Genomic DNA, 20,354 nt, shown 5'->3' on the forward strand with positions numbered 1-20,354 from the left:
AAAAATTAACACAATGTTTTTATTCCAATTGATAAAAAAAAATGGAAATTATGTCCCAACGAGTTTTGTTGTCGTTATTTGAATTGGTGGAATAGATAAATGTTATTCTCCTTATCAATACTTTTTTTGACGAGTTTGTCACACATAAACTTCCTAGTGTGGGTTATCAGACTAGAGTGGTTTGCACGTTAGCCCAGAGTTTACCCATGCTCACATAAACAATTACGAATTCTCACGTCATAAAAAACAATAATAATTTCTTCTGAATATATATATCATAAATCCTATTTTTAGAAAAAAAAATTAAATTTTTTTTTTTGTAATTTTATTATATCTAAACTCCTTCTCGTGATCATGTTTACGTTTAAATTAAAAACATTTAATGGTTGATCAATTAAAATAAAAAATTTATATCGATTAGTATTAAACATATAAAATATAAAGATAGAACGAATCCAACTTCGAATATTCAATTTTACGCGTGCACTAAATTATCATGTAGTTATAATAATATATATGATTTATCACACACGGACGTGCATAGATTATTACCTATTTTTTGCGGCAAAAAAATTCATATGAGACAGTTTCACATGTCAATTTTGTAAAACAAATATTATATTTGGATCTCTCGTGAAAATATATTATTTTTTATTGTAAATATAAGCAGAGTTGATCTGTATCGCGAAAAATCTGTGAGACTGTCTCACAAGAGACCTATTATTTTTTATAATATATAAAATAAGTTTCATCTATTATTTTCATAATTTGAATAAATTGTGATTGTGATAGATTTTTTTTAGTATAACTAGATGGATAATTGTTCAGAAGAAAAACATTAAAAATTATACATGGCTTGCAAAAAAGTATTTAAAAAATAAAATTTGATTAACATAATACCAAACATATGTTGGTTTACGAAAAACTATAATAAGTGATTATAGTTCAATTTTATTTTTAAATCATACAATAGTTCAAACGTCAAGTTTCAATAACTCTCTTTGACCAACTGTAAATAAAAAATATAACAATAAAATCTTAATTTTATTTTATATTTTTTAAAAACAGTTTTGCTTAAAATTCGTTTTCTACTATTTATGTAAATACAAAACTTTTTTTTATATTATCTTAAGAGAAAATATTTTGTATTTTATAAATAAAAAAATATACATTTTTGGGAATAAAAAAAAAAAGATGCTATGTTCCGATAAAGTATACGCGTAGAAGAAACGTGTGGGCTATATCATAAATGCAACATGGACATGAATTGCTTCCAAAATAGGGCCCAGGTGATATCTGTTTTATAAAAATTAATAGAAGAACGGAGAATTCTTCCCAGAAAATCTCTAGAAGAATTGCATTTGAATAGGTGCATTTTTCTCTCAATTCTTGCATGTAAATGTAAAATCTTGGATGGTTTGTTGGGTTACGAACTAGTATTTGTAAAGGGTTCTTGATTTTGAGATTATGGTGTTAGATGTTGCCTTGATTTGGCGTCAATGTTTTTTTTCATGTTTGTTACCTTACCCCTTTTGTTTTTGTTGATGATGGTATCGAATTTTCTTGTTTCTTGCTTGCAATTGGTGGTTGATGTTGTGAGGACATAAAATTTAAGATTTTTTTAAAAAAAAACAGTTAGACTTACATTTCAGAATTGGTAGGGGGGGATTTCCCTCTCACTTCTTGCTCTCATGCTTGTGTTTTTGTATGATATGTTCATCTTTGAGGTCCTATGTTCTTCATTTGGGAAAAATATATATTTATGATGTTGCTCCTTTCTATCTTTCTTTTTTCTGTGGCTTTAATCACGTTGGATGCCGAAGGATTTTATAGTTGTTAAGAAATATAATTTAAATTTGAAGTTTTTGATTCGAAAAACAGTAGTTTTTCTCAGCCAGGAGACACCGCCAGGGAACTTATTGCATCTTGTTTTCTCCTCCTATGTCGGAGTTTGGATCTTTTTGTTAGATTTTTTTGCAGTTGAGAGAAATTTCTGGCTCTTGTTGTTTGACGAAGCTATGAAAATCTGAATACTTTGATTCTTATGTCTTAAAGTTAACTTCTGTATTTCCTTGTGATACTCAATATAGTCTCAAGCCTTTAGGATGAGATAAAGTTTGCGATTCAAAGTCAGTTGATCAGCAGTATCTCATAAAAATTCCAGAAATGTTTCTCAAGACGTCAGGAGTAACATAGATTTATATTCTTGTGGGTTTCTTTGATGTCCAAATACTAGCGCATGATTCATTTCTCCATTAATTACAGAGCATTATTTTGATTCGACGTGGAGAAAAATGGGAGACAGAAAGGAAAACCCGGATGGCCAGGATAAAGGATTGTTTTCTAGTCTTGCAGCATATGCTGCTGGAGCTGCACATTACCCTCAACACCATGGGCCGTACCCCCCTCCTACATATCCTCCGCATGGTTATCCACCACAAGGGTATCCTCCATCTGGCTATCCTCCATATGGCTATCCTCCTCCAGGCGGACATCCACCTGCGGGGTATCCTCCTCCAGGATATCCGCCAACTGGATATCCTCCTCCAGGCGGATATCATCCTGCCGGTTATCCTGGGTCATCCCACTCAGGTAATCTCAGATGATATTTTATCTCTGTTGCGTCTGGTTATCATTCTTACCTTATTCTTTGGAGCTCAGGATCATTTGTTATTTAAACAATTATTACTGTTTAGATTAGTTTTCCTACCTTTTTGTTGTCTTAGATTAGGCCCTTGGCAATATTTTAATGTCGAAAAGTTTTTCCTTCACCGGTCCCCTGTTCCCATTTCTTTATGTCAATGAATTTCACTACCCTGTCATCCTTTTATATGTTTTCAATCCAATAAAAACAAGGGCTCGAATATGCTGAAATTTTCCAAAATCACTAAATCAAAGTACTAGATGGTCCTCTCAAGTTTATTGTCCCTGTTGTTAACTTCTCTTTGAATCGTGCTTGTGTTTTTAATACAAAGTAATAAACAACTATTACAGGCCATGGAATTGGAGGACTCTTAGCTGGAGGTGCTGCAGCAGCAGCCGCTGCATACGGGGTTCACCATTTGGCGCACGGTGGATACCATCACGGTGGATATCATCATGGTGGATATTTTGGCCATCACCATGGAAAGTTCAAACATGGCAAGTTTGGGAAACGCTGGAAGCATGGTATGTTTGGGAAGCATAAGGGCAAGTTTTCCATGTTCAAGAAGTGGAAGTAAAGTGAACGACACCCTTCATCGTCTCGCATCATTTTACGGCCAGCTATTAATGGTCCCTTCCTTCTTTTTCACTATCTGTTGCTGTGTGTTGATGGAATTTCTATGACATCTGGTGTTGAAGCTTTTATTATGGATTCAGATTTTTTTTGGTAACTTTTGGGTGTTTTAGACTCTGTATAAATATTAACTCAGCTAATTTTAACTGAAGTTGCTCTTGATTTGCATATTGTTTTGGTCTCTTCCTTTTACTTCAGGATAGCATATAATCATTGGATTGTTATACATTAATAATTTACTATACGAGATGTGTTTTACCATTGCTAGGTTTGATGTCAAAAAATGATTTGCCGGCTAGTTTTGTAAGGAAATTCGAAGAGAGGAAATATGGCTTTTAGGTTCTATTTCTTACATTTTCTTTTTCAAAACATAGTAAAAGCTTTTTTACTAATGACCCAAAATAAGTCTTTTCTGCCTTTTTTATTTTATATTTCCCAAAGCTATGTTGAATATTTTTCTCAACTCATTCTTTTTGCATTCAAATAGGTTCTAATTTCTAGTTGCGCTGGTTGGTGTGATGATTGATGTCTCCCAATAAATAGCACGATTTCCATTTCAAATCAGTTATCATGTCAGAGACTAAATCTACAATAAGTCCATCTTCAACCCTGCGCTAAAATAACGTTTTTACGCTATTTTGGCGCAGGGTTCATCTCCAATGGAGTTGAATAGCGTAGCTTCATCTCCTCCGAAGCTCTGTGCCAAATTGGCGCAGAGCATTTTTCTTTTTNTAACACACAAATTTATTGAATAATATTTAAACATTCAAGTACACAGTTAAAATAAAAATACGAATTCGAATTCAGATAATTTAAATGCAAATATAATAAAAGATAAACAAACTAAATCATCAATAATATTTCTAGTTTTTTATTTTATTTTTGACATTTTTAACTCTCGTAAATATATAATCGATAAAATATCAGAAAAACAACCAGCAAAATCTTGAAATTAAAATTACAATACCCAATTGAAATACAAATACAAAGATAAAACAAAATTGGAATACAAATTCGAAGATAATACATAATTGAAAATTACAAAGATATCAATACGAATAAAAAAACATAAAAATGACAAACAAGGTAGATGATCAATAATCTCCTAAATTAGATCCTGATCCTCCAAAATCACCAAAATATTTCCCAAATGTGTCATTTTCGTGTTGTCCATGTTCTTTATTTCTTTTTTTCAAAATTTTGGCTCGTTCCTTTCGAACAATTTCGCGCATTTCAGGATCACCTATCGTGCTTAAATCCATGTACAAAACTTTATTCTCCTCTTGAAGAGTTGCTAATGCTATTTGTTTTTGTCTAGTTTCAATTTTTTTTGTTGATTTGCTAATTTGAGCTGCTCATTTTGCAATGCTAGGAGTTTCATCTCATAACTTTGTTGAAGTTGAGTGGATTCTGTTTGTCATACATTTATAAGATCGCGATGCCCTTCTTTCATTGTAGCTATCAATTCCAACACATTGTGGTCCTTTTTTTTCTTGAGTTTAGATTTTTTAACACCAAGAGGTCGCTGGGATGAAGTGCCGCCTGCATTTTTATCACTACTTAAATTAATTGAAAACGGAGGTAATCCAGGTTACTTTATATTGGTAAACAACGCGGATTCCTTGGAATGTTGGGAAGTCTTGATTGCATGCATTGGAAGTGGAAAAATTGTCCAACGGCTTGGGCGGATCAATATGCAGGTCGTAGTGGTTCTCCAACAATAATTTTAGAAGCAGTAGCTGACTACGACCTTTGCATGCATATTTTGGTATGCACGGATCCAATAATGACATAAATGTTTTGGGATCGTCCAATCTATTTTCCAACATCGCACAAGGTATTGCCTCTCGAGCTCATTATACAATTGGAGGAAAAGAATATAATACAGGATATTATTTGGCTGATGGTATTTATCCTAAATGGTCAACTATTGTACAATCTATCAACGATCCACACGGTCCAAAAAAGAAATATTTTGCAATGAAACAAGAGTCCTGTAGAAAAGACGTGGAGCGTGCATTTGGTGTTCTCCAATCTCGATTTGCGATTGTGACATCTCCAACACGTGCTTGGAAGAAACATCATTTACATGATATAATGACAGCATGTATTATAATGCACAATATGATTATCGAAGATGAACGTGACCTTAGCGCACCCATTGAAGATATGAGAGAAACACCAACTCCGGATGTAGAAATGGTTGTCAATGAGAATATCAGATTTCAAGAATTTCTAGCTCGATATAAAAGGATAAAAAAACAAAGATGTTCACTATGCACTACGAAATGCTTTAATTGATCATTTGTGGGAGGAATATAGTTGTTCAGATTTTTGAATTTGGATTCATATTAAGTTCTAAAAATAAATTATCTGTATTAAAATTATGTCAATTTTAATAATGAAGCATATGTCAATTTTAATAATGAAGCATTTGTATTAATTCGTATTATAAATATTAGAGTTAATATATATAAGAACCAAATAAATAAAATTAACTATTAATAAAAATAAAATTATAATTATAATACTAATATTAACATTAATTATAATTATATTGTTAAATTTAAAAATAAATAGTAAACAAAAAGAATATTCTAGGAATATACTTTTTAGTGTAAGATTTGAAGTAAATGTGTTGGAGATGAATGTTATATTTGATTCAGAAACTGCACTATACTGCACCAAAATAGATTTATGGGTTGGAGATGACATAAGTATCCTGAAATTCCCAACAGGGCAGGCATATATGATATCTGCTTGCAGACAGAGAAACTGTCCAAGTGACCATACCTAGATAAGCTCCAAGTAATTTCAAATAAAATATTGAAATATATACTCTAAACTCATATATATTGTTTCTCAAATAAAATATGTTTGAAATGGTTGTAAACATCGCACGTTGTTTGCAGACTTCTTTGTATGAAATTAACGATCCTTCAAAAACTTGTGTTTTTAAAAAGTAAGGCGTAAAACCCCCTAAAAATAAGGCAAATGTACCTAATTTTCCAAAAAAACATATTCATAATGAAGTGAATAAAAATTCTATACCGAAACTGGGCTAAAACTTAAAAGGAGTAAGAAACATGATAGTAAGCAAAATAATATTAGCCAAACTTTGTTTTTAACAAAAAATTCTTCCAAATGAATTTTTGTGTATCTAAATAACTTGATATTGTCATTGACTCATTTAGCTTGAGCTTTGCTGCATAATGCTAGCAGCTTATTCGAAATTATTTAAATTTTGACATTTTTTTGAAAAAGTAAATTATGTATCTCTTTAGAATAGAAGTTGTTTGTGATTATTGGAAAAATAATTATTGTTGATAGCAATAATCGTTCTATTAAGAGAGCGATTGATACATAACGTTCTGACTCTTACACACTTTTCTTTAATTTTTTTTAGATGGGAGAAGAGTTTGTTAGAATTTAGTCTCGAATCCGGTACCTTATCCAAAACTTGAAATCTTGGTGTTAGATACGCTATAAATTATCCGCTAGTAGGTATATCTTTATATATATTTATATAGGTGGTGATTTGTGCTTTTGCATGAGTTTGCATTCATGCCTCCTTTCTCTTGATTGAGACGTTAAATTGGTAGATATTAGTTATAGCTTTTTTTTTTTATAAAACAATTGATATTATTGTGAAGGAATTATTGGTGAGCAATTGGTAAGGCTTTCAATTCTTATGGATTGCAATACTCGCAATTATTGAGAGGATATTGTTGATGAACAATATTAATTGTCATTTCTAGTAGATCAACTATTGATATATGATTTGAAATATTGCATTTGCATTGTTACCACGTAAACACTTCGGCGAAATAGAACTAAAACCCACCAAACAACGAAGTTATATAACTAAAACATAAATTTGATAAGTTAACGGACTAAAAAAACAAACATGAGGACTTAGATAATTAAATTGAATATTTACTCTTATTTTAATATATAAAAATATCAGCAATTCTTAGAGTTGTTGCTCTTTATAATTAGAGTAGGTCTGTTATGAGATGGTCTCACGAATCTTTATCTGTGAGACGGGTCAACCCTACCGATATTCACAATAAAAAGTAATACTCTTAGCATAAAAAATAATATTTTTTATGGATGACCCAAATAAGATATCCGTGTAACAAAATACTATCCGTGAGACCGTCTCATACAAGTTTTTGCCTTATAGTTTTGTTTGTAAACAACTAAACAAGTAATTTATTTCCAAAATAACACATTCTTTCTTATTTATTATTATTTTAAAGAAAAACTAAAACTATTTTAAAACCTTTCAAACATAAACATTTTATATGTGATTTTTTAAAACTACAATTTGTTGAACTACTTTAAAAACTCTAACCAAGGGAAAATTATATTTTTGCTTATATAGTTTGAACGTGTCTATTTTTAACAATTTACAACGTTAATCCACAAATTTGTATATATTTTTTTTAAATTTTCGTTGTTAGTCAGACTGCTGAAATGACAAGAAATGTCACCGACTTCTAATATTATATCAATAATTTTCAATATCACGACATCATTTTCTATCGTCATATGAAAATGACTATAATTTTAAAAAAAAATTAAATAAGCGGACTAAAGTATAAAATGTGAATATTTCGAAAACGAGATAAAGTATATAATTTTCCAAAGCTAACCACAGACACCGTTTCTGAAATCATGCAAATCAAATATAATTACCATTCCATGATTGAAGCTTTGCTCTTGTCCGTCCAAGGTTTTAGTTATATGTCAAATATCAGTACATTGTTTTCCTCGAATAACGTGCACGAAATCTTCAAATCTCTCTTTTACCATCCACACGCCAACAAATATGGGTTGTCAATTTACTCCGAAAATGGTTTTGAATTGTTAATAATAATAATTTTGATCTTTTACGTTGTTATTCTGTTTCATGTTATCGTCATTTGACTCATCAATGTCGAGTTTTAGTCATATAACTTTGTTTTGTTGTTGTTTTTTAGTCGTATTTCATCTGAGTGTTACGTGACATCATGTCGATAATTTTCAGAATTAACTTTAAAATTTTATTGTATGTATCGTGTGATCAACATTTCAGTAAAATATGGCTAAAAAACCGACAGAAAATAAAGTTATATTATGACTATGATCCAACTACGACAAGTTCAATGACGTACAAGAAATATGAAAAATTATTTATTGGTCCTAAAAATAAAATTTTGACGCTCCAAATAACTTTACCTTCGATGTTTGTAGATCGAATAGATTTGGTCACATGCGTCAAATCAATTAACAAAATTTGGCGATGCTAGAAATGATAGTGAATTGCTCGTGGGTTCTTTTAAAGTTAAAATAATTAATTTTAAGGATTTATATTTCTTACACTGATTTATATTGTCATTATCATTATATAGTTTGTCGGTAATTTTATATAATATATATGTACTTTAATATTTGTTTATTTATAATAGTTATTTTAGAAAAAATAAATTATATTAAAAATAATCAAAACATTTCATTTAGAAAAAAATTCGAAGTTAAAAACGATCGTTAAAGCCAATACAAAACCAGATTAAAATGAACATTTAGGTTTGATTTGGTTTGATTTGATTTTTATTATATCAATGGTTTGGTACGATTAACTATACTTGATTTGATTCGAATTTTTATCGTAAAACGAACCAACCCACCGTCTATCACCCCTAAACGTAACGACACTAGCTTGGTATTAAACTAATCGTGTGCCGGAGTACCCAACAGTTGGGAGATGCCACTGAGTCTTGATCCAAGTAAATTTATGCGCTACAAATTAAATAGGAGAAATATACTATCTATACAATCTTCAAAAAATAAAAATATTATTAGAAAATTCATGTATTTGCTCAATACAAGGTCCGCAATGTCGTAATGACTAATGACATCAAATGAAGAAGTTGATCTGTTTTCGATTTTAGTCACGTAACTTATATTTTTTTCTCGTTCGAAATCATAATTCTTTCTGTTTGATTTCAAATTTTACTTTCGTGCGGATTCTTCCCCCAACTAACGAATTTGATTGGAAAATTATCAATTTTTCTCTCTACCCTTTCCCGGAAGTCGATGACTATTCACAGCTTCACGTAAATTGCTTTGAATGGGTAAATCAATCATTTGTCCTTGAGGATCCGACATTAATCCTCTCATACCTACTAATTGATGCACCTGAGATGCATTTCCTCTAGCATTGTGGAAGACACCATTTTTTCTGAAGAATTCGTTTCGCAGTTGATTTACCAAAAAAGAGGTTTTCGAAAGGTTAAGGATTTACCCGGTGTAAGATATCACATTGTTCGAGGAACCCTAGATGCTGTCGGAGTAAATCTTAATGCCTGAAAGTTGGATAGGATGTCCATTACGTAAATTCAACTGAATATTACTTATTTAACATTACCGTTCTCTTATGTTGTTTTTGTGTTGTTTTTGTGGCATAATAAATTGCCTATATTATACACATTGAAATTTATCTAAACAAATATAAAGAAAAAAACAAATTTTTTTCGTTTAATTTAGAAATATTAGGTGACATTTTTGTTTTATTTTCCCCTTTTTATTTTTGCTAAGATTTATTTTAATGTGTGTAACACATGTTTTATTGTCGTCAAACAATCTATGGAAAAGAAAATCAATATCAAATAAGCAATATTCGGTGAATTTAGCTATTTTAGACAAGAAAAAAACGGAAAATTGGCCTTCAGTCCCCAGCCGTCGATTTTTTTTGTGTTCAGTCCCTGAGTACTTTTTTAGTACCACATTTCCACATGAAGTGTACCACATTTTGTATGACATAGTACCACAATTTTATGGGTAGTAAGTGAACCCAAAGAAATATTTTGATTGGGGATTTTTCACCAACTTCTCCAAAAAAAACAAAAAACAAAACCCAAAAAAAATCTAAATTATAGATGAAAACCAAATTTCGACAAATCACAAATTTGCTACAATTTTGCCGATATAAGCTCATATAACCACCACACCGGAAAAAAAAACTTGTGTAACATTTCTTGTTATGTTACTGATTAACTGCCCTGTGTTAGATTTTGATTATTTTGGTAGTTTTTTAAATATGTAATTTTATATACTTTCCAATCAATGAATGAATGTTGATTTTTATATAAATTTCGCTATTATTTCAGATTGATTTCTTATGTAGTTTTGTTTGGTAAAATTATGTATTTAACATAAATTCCGAAGTGTGAAACAAAAATAATCTCGAAACGCGTACACGTCGTCGCATTTGTCATTTTATCTCTCCGATTCATCGATACACGCGCCAAGATACATTTTAAGATCACGCTCTTCCAAGCATGTTTGGTGTGTGTATAATATATACACATACCATGTGCTAGTGTACGCAGAACTAAACATGCTTGGAAGACCGTGATCTTAAAATATACATGTATATATATGTGTATACATATATATGTGATACTCACTAGAAATATAGAGTTTGATTCTAGTAGGTGAGACTAGCTCAAATGCAGACCTCGAATTTATTCTAAACCTGAAATCACTAAGGAGACCGTTAGAAGGGGGTCGGGAAGGTATCTCATCGTAGTCTCTCCGACGCTTAAGTCTGGTATTGAGAATAAAATGAGATAAGAGCTAAGAACGCTGCTAATAATCAATATAGTGAATGAATAATTACACTTTCAAACCTGATATTTATAGGAGAATATCTGAAATCCATCATGGGCCTCTTACCTTGGTTAGGGGTGGGCCGGGGGTCCAAAGCCCAGTTTGGACCTGATTTTGATAGGTCCATTAATGAGGTATCAATATGTATGTAGAGTATGTTTACCTGCACACCATTCGATATCGCACAGGTGGTGAGAAGATGTTCACGTGAATATCTTAGAAGTATATATTGTAACAGAATTCTTAAAACTCGAAAGGACGATGTTCATGTGAATTCTTGTGATATCTATGACGTGTGTGACATATCAAATCATATGTAATTGATCCTATAAAGTATAAAATGACAGCTATCTTTGATCAACCTTATTATTTCAAATGTTATATTTAAATAATTTCATTCCCCTCAAGTTTTAGATACGACCCATTAATCGTTATTTAAATTGGTCAATAATTTATTATGACTTTTTCTATGACTATTTGGAACAATGTCGTTTTCGTACTTCTATTTTGCAATGTATCTTTCAAAGCTAATGGAATAGGTACTAAATGGTTTTGATCGATCTCAAACAATAGGGATCCAATTATATATACATAGCTAATGACTCCATCAATGGCGGAGCCAAAAATCCGATTATACTCAGATTAAAATTTTAAACTCTAAAATCCTTTAATATTTTAAATTTATTTATCCGGATTAATATCAAATTTATCCAAAATTATACAAAAATTTACATATAAATTTTTTTAAAAAAATTCGGGTGACAAAGACTGTGACTCCGTCCCTGGCCACCATACAACAGCTGGTCACGGTTATGTTTTGATGTTACGTCAGTAACACGTTTAAATCAAAATTATTAATTGTATAAATCGACTAAAACCGTGTAAAAAAGTTGTATGATTACCCGGATCAGTTAGCCTTATATAAGTAGACATGTAGCATGAACTCTGAATCACAAGTTCAAATTTCCTTGGCGAATGTACAATGGCAGCATACAATGAACTCAAATTATCTGTGAAGTATTTTTCCAGTTATCTGATGTTTCATGCTTACCTCTTCATCATCCCTATCCTTTTCTCAGCTGCAATCCGATATCTCAATATCCGGATAACGATGCAGCTATTCGCTAACGCGGCAGCAGATATTCATGGTCATCTTCATGATCTGAACTTTATACCCACCATTTTCTGCATGTTACTAACCCTAGGAACAGCAATTTTCATCAACTTCATTAATCCTCGGACAAAGATTTTCTTGGTTGATTTCGCGTGTTACAACCCAGACGCATCTTTACTCTACTCCAGAGAAGCTGTCTCCCGCACGGTGGCTTCTTTGCTATCCCCGGAGAACACGACTTTTTTCAAGAAAGTGGTGGAAAAGTCTGGAATGGGAGATAACACATTCGTGTATGCTTTCGACGATTTCCCTCCTAAATCCGCCTTTGAATGTGCTCGAGGCGAAGCGGAGACGGTGATATTCGGAGCTGTTGATGAGCTGTTGGCAAAGACAGCGGTGGCACCGGCTGAGATTGGCGTGGTTATAGTGAATATATCTGCATTCAATCCGGTGCCGTCTCTGTCCGCCATGATCGTGAACAGGTATAAGCTTAGGGAAGATGTATTGAGTTATAATTTGGGTGGGATGGGTTGCAGTGCCGGAATCATCGCCGTCGACCTTGCCAAACGGCTTCTGCTGCAGGTTAATGCTTTTTCTTTTTTGCTTGATTCTATCTTGTTGCTTTTTTAATAATAAAATTTGACGTATTTCAGCAACCAAAGATGGTTTTTTTAAGAATCTCTCATGCAGTAAAATGATGCTATGGAATTTATTTATTATTTGAAAAAAAAACCTCTCATTTAAATCTAAACTTAAATATGATTGTGACATATATTGATAAAATTTTGGAAAAAAAGCAATAACGAAAATAAAATAAGAAAATTGCGTTATAATATGGTCAATGCCAACCATGCAGGCCCGACGTCGAAGTTATGCCTTGATCATGAGCTTGGAGAGCGTTACCAGCAACTACTACACCGGAGAGGATCGATCAAAGCTCGTCGCGAATTGTCTCTTTCGAATGGGCGGTGCCGCAATCCTGCTATCCAACAAATCCTCCGACCGTCGCCGTTCAAAATACGAGCTGCTACACACGCTTCGCACCCACCACGGAGCGGACGATAGGGCATACCGATGCGTGTACCAGGAAGTAGACAGCAAGGGGAAACTCGGCATCACATTGTCCAAAGACTTGATGTCCATCGCCGGAGAAGCATTAAAAGCCAATATCACCTCCCTCGGCCCGTTGGTACTCCCATTCTCCGAGCAGTTTCTGTTCGTAGCGACGTTGGTGGCCAGAAAAGTGCTCAAGATGAAAGGTGTTCGCCCGTACGTTCCGAATTTCAAGCTCGCGTTCGAGCATTTTTGCGTCCATGCGGGCGGAAAAGCCGTGTTGGATGCGATGGAGGAGAAGTTGAAGCTGACAAAATGGGACATGGAACCATCCCGGATGACTCTTTACAGATTCGGAAACACGTCGAGCAGTTCGGTGTGGTATCAGTTGGCTTATTCGGAGGCGAAAGGGCGGATCAAGAGAGGGGACCGTGTATGGATGATCGGATTTGGTTCGGGGTTCAAGTGTAACAGTGGAGTGTGGCGTGCTTTGGGTGGTGTTGATCCTGCCGAAGAGAGCAATGCATGGACCGATGTGATTGAACAGTTCCCGGTTGAAATCTGCACGTAATTCTTGCTTGAGTCGTAGTTTTGAGTTGTGTCATTCAATTCGGAGTATAAAAAGTTACTTTATAAAAAAATATTATGCTAAAAAGTTACTCTCTCAATATTTAAATTACACATCTCTTTTTCCAATGTATCGTGTTGTGCTATGTTTCATTAAAAATTTTATATACGCAAAAGTTACCCATCTTTTTCATAAAAAATAATAAACATTGTTTTATAATTATACGAAACTAAATATAAAAAGAACAGAAGAGAATTACAATCTAAATACGATATATTAAAATAAAACTTCAATATTTATCATCATCCCCAAAACATATTTTTGTTCCTCGTTGTCAAAGTTATCTTCGTTATTATCTGGTGAGAGAGAACAAGGGGTGAGCATTTTTTAGAAATATTCAGTAAATAAGGACCGATCGATCATAATATTTATCATCATACCCAAAACATCTTTTGTTTCTCGTCATCAAGTTTATCTTCGTTATTATCGGACGAAGAAAAGTAAAATGTGAGTTTTTTTGAGAAATACTCAGTAAATGATGATCGATCGATTATAATAATTAACAAAATACATTTATTTATACGATCCAAAGAGTAGCAAGTCAAAATCAAAGATGAAAAATGATGACACTGAAAGTCTTATTATTCTCCATTGTTTAATTATCAATCTTTAATTTTATTCATATAAAGAACGATGACAAGTTATCTATTATTATATCACAACGTATCAGAATCATAACAAATCAAATATCAAAAGTTGGAAATTCCTTTATCATTAAAAATGAAAATCATAACAGGACCTTCAAGTATTTTTAAACATGCTTTTAATTATAACGATTATATTAAAGAGAAACCAAACAATTAAATCATATCTCAAATTGAATGAATATATCATTTCGACCGTATTTTCAAATGCATACATATAGTCATATACTTTAAAGCAAAAGGCCACTTACTGTTCTTAGATCAACGTGGAAGAAAACTCGGTGTCAGTTACTCAAAAATAGCTGGAATTTGAACATAATTCTTGCTAATTGAGAACTGAAAATTCTTTGTATATAATGAAAGGCTATGAGATTTTTCGTGTGATTTATTAGAAATGAGAAACAAATATATATTGGTGCAAATGAATATAATACATTGCAGCAATTCACAGTTGATTTTTCGTTGTTTAATTGATCAGTGTCCCCCAAAAAATTAAAGCGCCTTTAATTTCTCAACTACCAGGTCTTGTAAAAATCTTGTCATTATCTCGTAGGATGCATTATCAAAATTATACTTGACAACGATGTTTTATTTAAACTATATGGTAACTCAAACATGACAATTAATGTTACTTCTCAACAATCCTTTGATCTTGTGATGGGTTGAGAAACTAAAAAGATCTTGATTTTGATGATAACAAAACTTGTTATTGTGTTTCTAACATATTTACTCAAGTGTGTAGTTGCTAGCTCAATTTGGAAGCTGAAACTCGAATTAGCCAAACTGAAAATCGGTGAGTTAAGTGTTTTGATGATATCCCACATATTGGTAAAAAAAATGACAAAAAGTCAAAATTACTGAACAAAAAACTTAATTTGGGACAAGTTGTATTTCACATCAATTGGACGAAATCGAATGTATCTAGGCAAAATGATGGCTTCAAGACCAAATTGAATGATCAGTCTAGCAGACGAGCCAAACTTAATGACCAGTCTAGCAGACGAGCCAAACTTAATGTTTAGTCTAGATGATGAGCCCATGACTGACAGCGGACCTCAAAATCAGTCGGGCTGGAGAAAAGTGGTCAGCAAGACGAAAATGATTGTTTCAATATCAAAAATAATACAAAAACTTTCCAAGCTATCGTATTCTTGTGTCATCATTGTTGGAGTCCATATATACATCTTGAATATCGAATAATAGCTTTGGAAGATGATTCAAAGTATTAACAACCTACAAGAAAAAATTAGCAAGAATGGTAGCAAACTCAAAGTGCGAGGATACATTTGAGAGATACATACATTGTAGAGGATTAAATCCTTACACACAATCATTCACACATATACATGAGAGTTGAGATTTAAAGTTTAGTTAAGTGAGTCTTCACATAAAGACATTAAAGAATGTGTTTGTAGTCTTGGCATAAGAGACGTTAAATATTATGTGGATTGTGTGGTTGCGGCCTACAATTGAGAGCTTGCTGGGAGTTTCAATTAGACAAGATATAAGTCTTAAGTTGAAATGAGTTTATACATGGAGTTGTGTAAATCAAAATCGTCTAGTGTGAGCCTTCTCGAAAAGAAGAATGTGTGACATATGAGTTGTTAATATCCGAACATCCATAAAAAATTCGTGTATATTTATTTATTGCATTTACTTATCATTTCTAATGTTTTAAAGATGTATTATTGAAGTATTTTATATGTTCTTCAAATACCAAAATATTGCATACAAATTGTTTCATAAAATCTTTCAACAAAAATATATTTACTCGTTCAACTTGTATATCTTTTAAATATTTTACCAAATATTTATTCGATTTCTACGAATGATTTTTTTGCATGTCTTCCATTTGATTTAATTCATCGATATTCAATATTTAAAAAATTGAGCTATTATAGCTCAACGATTATTGTTCAATCGATCTTATCGTCATCAACTCATATGAATCAAATACTTGACAATAATAGCATGACTTGCGTTGGTTCTGACTTTCAACACAGCTTTTAATTCATGTCATATGTGCTACGAAAGGTCTTTTTTTTTTTTGTGAGACATGACCGATTATTCCTCGCATGATGGCTTTCCAAAAAAAGTCAATAAATTGGTGCCCGACAATCTCACACATATATACTTAATAACTTTAGTCAATTTTAAGATCATTCACTTTTTTGAAATAAGCTTTTTCCTTTTCTATTAAACAAGTTAACTATTCTGTCAACNTACACACACACACCATACTTTTGCAGTGTTTGTAAATATTTTAAAAAATAATTATGGACTTTCCGTTTATAAAGTTTTGCTCGTTCAACATCGATCACATTCGTTTATCCAAGTGAGCCAATATGCCAAATCATGAAATTTTGCAATTGTTAAATGATCGGTCTTTTTGGGAAATTTTGTTAGACCCGACTATTATTTTGTCAATATTTTATCTTACAAACCAATGTGCCCATTAATTTGGAGGTAAAAACTTGTGTGAGACGATCTCACGAGTCATATTTTGTGAGATTGATCTCTTATTTGGGTAATCCATGAAAAAATATTACTTTTTATGCTAAGAGTATTACTTTTTGTTGTGAATATCGGTAGGGTTGATCCGTCTCACAGATAAAGATTCATGAAACCGTCTCATAAGAGACCTACTCTAATTTGGGTATAAACACAAACCAAAAAACACGAATGTGTCAGTGCCCGGTTAGTATAGATAACTTCTGAATTAGTCTAGTCGGACTGAATTATGACTCTAATTAATTTTATTTTTATTTCTAATCGTTTTGTCCGCTGATCATTTTGATAATTAGTTTATGAGATATCATCAAAATATCATAACTCGTCAGGTTTTCAGTTGGTGCAGAAGGTTTTCATGCAACTGTTATAATAAGTTAAAGTCTAAAATGCCTATTTAATTTTCACGGGAATTTTCTATATTTTACAAGGGCTAGTAATAAAAAACTCTTTATTTAATCATAACTCCTCCAGCAATTTTAGGGGAACAGACAATTATCATAAATTAAATTTTAGTAAATTTATTGACACATCTATAATTGCCGTATACAATATTATTACTTCCATAAATAAATATTTATATTATCAAAATATTTCTTTATTTAATTTCAAAATTTTGAATTTATAAAATAAATGATAAATAAATTTTATTTTGTAAACATAATTGATAATTAAAGAGTTTAAAATAATTAATTAAATTAACATATATGTTTATATGGGAATTCAGTGAGTTGGTTGTGCTAGTAATGAAACTGAAAGATTAATGTTAATAATCATTAAAGGCGCGTTTAGAAACAACGCTTTCTAGGTAGTAAATCCTCCCGCTGATACCGCGCTCTATTTCATCATGCATCGGGAGAACATAATCAAGAAGAAATCAAGATGGTTGATTCCAATAATATAAATCAACGAATTTCTGTAATAATCTTGTGGGCTTTGATTTTTCTGTGTTCCGAACAAGTTCTTGCTAAATCTCGAGTCCCAATTTCTGTAAGTTGCGATATTTCTCTTATTTACCCAGAAATGTTTCCACGATTGTGGTCTTACAACGAATTTATGGAAGACCCTTTGTTGATTTGTGTCTGTAACAGGATTCGGAGATTAAAGAGAAGAAAAACGAGTGCTATGCTGACATAGAGAGGTATTGATTTCATGTTTTCGCAAATTTTCTTCGCTGGCTTTTGTTATTTCTGTTTTGAGTTGTCGTTCAGTGGTTTCTCGTGGAATTCTTGAACGATGTGTTTAGTTCACTTGTACATCATAGATTCACAACTTGTTAGGAATTTTTTGAAAATCCTCAACAACAGATCCGTTGGTTGTTTGGATAATTTATGAGTTTTTTTGGATTTAAAATTTTAAATTATCTATTCATATCTTCTTGAGCTGTTGCATTGTGTTCAGTGGATTATGGGGTCAGAAATGCACGTCTTCAATGATAGCCAAGGAGAATTGTGCTTTACAATGCCTATCGCCGGTTTGTTACGAGCTTATCTATGAGAGTGACCCGGTAAGAACTTAATTAAGTTTCTGTAAATTCTGATTTTAAATGTGACTTTTCGCATTAATGGCATTGGGGTTGTGGGAACTCTAAATAACATGTTGATGATTGCGAATGTTGAGTAAACGATCTGGCTGATTATGTGTACTTTGTGATTCTTGAACGGTAGTTGGAAGAAGGGGAGAAAGATCACACGAGGAGTTCAGAATACAAGTACTGCATGCACAGGTAAATCACGGATTGTGTATTATTTCGCAATGCCTCAACATAGTTATTAAAATTTCACGACGCACATACCTAGATGTGGGTACAGCGAGGTTGCCTCCTCAGTAGTTGCATGTCTATGTTCTAAATCCAATTATGGTTAATGGTTTCCGTTTATTCATAATTGTTTGTACACTAATTATTATTTGTTTTGTATTGATCGATAACTTAGAAAGTATGTATCGCATTCTATGCGACATCTTTTATTCGTATGTACATAATCTCTTCGATAAGGCATCTGCCTTGACTTATGCTTAGGCTGTACAAAACTCGTGCATGCACGGGCAGACCGCAGACTGAATGGTGAGTGGTTGAGATTGAAATTTTTTCGGCATTCATGTGTAATTTTCCCAAAAACTCAAGCTTCATCCCTCGAAAAATTTAAGTTTCACCCTTCTCCTTCTGAATCTTGGGTCCACCCTTGCGCTCACGTACCTTACATCCTAAATAACCTTGTGCTTAACAAGTGAGTACGGTGATGTCATTTAGCCTATATATTGAGATGCATGTTACTAAAACATCGGCCTAATCTATGCTGCAATTTACTCGGCTGTTAGTTCTGGCATAATCTACTTCCTGCTAAAAACTGTACTTTCAATGCTGTCTATTTCCTTCACTCTTTGCTTTTTTAACCAGAGAATTGTTTGGATTTTTAACCAGAGAATTGTTTGGATTGCAAGTTGTAGATTTGATAGTCTTTTCATTGAACAAGCATTTTGACACCAACGCAGTTGATTTCATCTTATATGTAAAAATAATTTTAATCATCGAACTTAGAAAAGGATGTGTTGGTGCTGGATGTTGGCAGAAAAATTGGATTTGAATGACTGCGTCCATTAATGAAAATTTACAATTTTGACCAAGTTTTAGAGGGTTGTGGTACAAGATTAAGATAGCTTTAATAAACCTTCAATCTTATCTTTGATTTTATATTTTAATGCTGGTGTTTATTTATCCTCCTGGAAGTTACTCCATTGTCGTCCTCATCCTCATCCTCACTTGATGTCCCTTTTGCGCAGGGTATCTCTTGGCGAGAGTTTAGATGGCATCAGAGGTTCGTTCTGACGAATTCGACCGCTCGAGCATGTGATATCAGTGGGTGTGGCTTAAATTTATCATGTAGAATGATTGGAACACGATTAACTCATGGTGTAAAATCGGTTTAATCTTGATATAGCATTTCCATTCAATAGTCTCTTGTTTCTATTGACTCCTACTCGAATATTCTTGTGAAAAAGAATCTGTTGTACATTAGTTCCAGGTTTTTTAAGAAAAATTCAGAACGAGTACTTGTTGGGTTCCATGTCGACCTCAATATTTCAAGGCGGAGACCGGTCTGACTGTATTGAGTTGGTAAATTCAAAACATGGTCTCTGAATTACAATCCAATTCAAAAAATCACCGACAGACTTTAAAAATGAGAGTCTACACTAACCCAATTGTAAGACCTTTATGCTTTCTTTGCACCTTGTTGAAAGGTAACAATCACAAGAGAAGCATACCTGAATTGGTTACTCTTTGTACCACCTTCCCGACTCCCCGAACATTCTCAGTCGTCCTCTTCGTAAGCAACGCCGCTGCTGGAGCAACTGCCAAAGCGATGATCAATCCCTGATCCTAAGCTATACGACACATGCATCGGAGTATACCATCTCGATTACCTATATTTCTGATACAAAGAACCACATATCGTTCAAGGCATTCGTTTGAAC

The 20,354-nt window shown here is 32.7% G+C and overlaps 3 protein-coding genes across 3 annotated transcripts; all 3 read left to right on the forward strand.

The window, feature by feature from the left end:
- The first annotated feature begins 1,218 nt into the window (after positions 1–1,218).
- On the forward strand, positions 1,219–3,387 carry LOC140960309 (uncharacterized). Its single transcript, XM_073418535.1, has 3 exons — positions 1,219–1,369; positions 2,266–2,592; positions 2,995–3,387. The coding sequence occupies exons 2-3, from the start codon at positions 2,295–2,297 to the stop codon at positions 3,219–3,221; spliced, it is 525 nt and encodes a 174-aa protein (XP_073274636.1). The 5' UTR covers positions 1,219–1,369; positions 2,266–2,294; the 3' UTR covers positions 3,222–3,387.
- An 8,449-nt stretch (positions 3,388–11,836) lies between these two features.
- Positions 11,837–13,796, forward strand: LOC140960492 (3-ketoacyl-CoA synthase 11-like). The gene is made up of 2 exons (XM_073418779.1): positions 11,837–12,629; positions 12,904–13,796. The coding sequence occupies exons 1-2, from the start codon at positions 11,916–11,918 to the stop codon at positions 13,669–13,671; spliced, it is 1,482 nt and encodes a 493-aa protein (XP_073274880.1). The 5' UTR covers positions 11,837–11,915; the 3' UTR covers positions 13,672–13,796.
- A 3,883-nt stretch (positions 13,797–17,679) lies between these two features.
- On the forward strand, positions 17,680–19,834 carry LOC140959746 (uncharacterized). The gene is made up of 5 exons (XM_073417743.1): positions 17,680–17,870; positions 17,972–18,021; positions 18,282–18,387; positions 18,548–18,606; positions 19,662–19,834. Exons 1-5 carry the CDS (start codon positions 17,763–17,765, stop codon positions 19,705–19,707), a joined length of 369 nt encoding a protein of 122 aa, XP_073273844.1. The 5' UTR covers positions 17,680–17,762; the 3' UTR covers positions 19,708–19,834.
- The last annotated feature ends 520 nt before the right edge of the window (positions 19,835–20,354 follow it).

The sequence above is a fragment of the Primulina huaijiensis genome, chromosome 15 (assembly GCF_012295235.1).
Source record: "Primulina huaijiensis isolate GDHJ02 chromosome 15, ASM1229523v2, whole genome shotgun sequence".
NCBI classification, from domain to species: domain Eukaryota; kingdom Viridiplantae; phylum Streptophyta; class Magnoliopsida; order Lamiales; family Gesneriaceae; genus Primulina; species Primulina huaijiensis.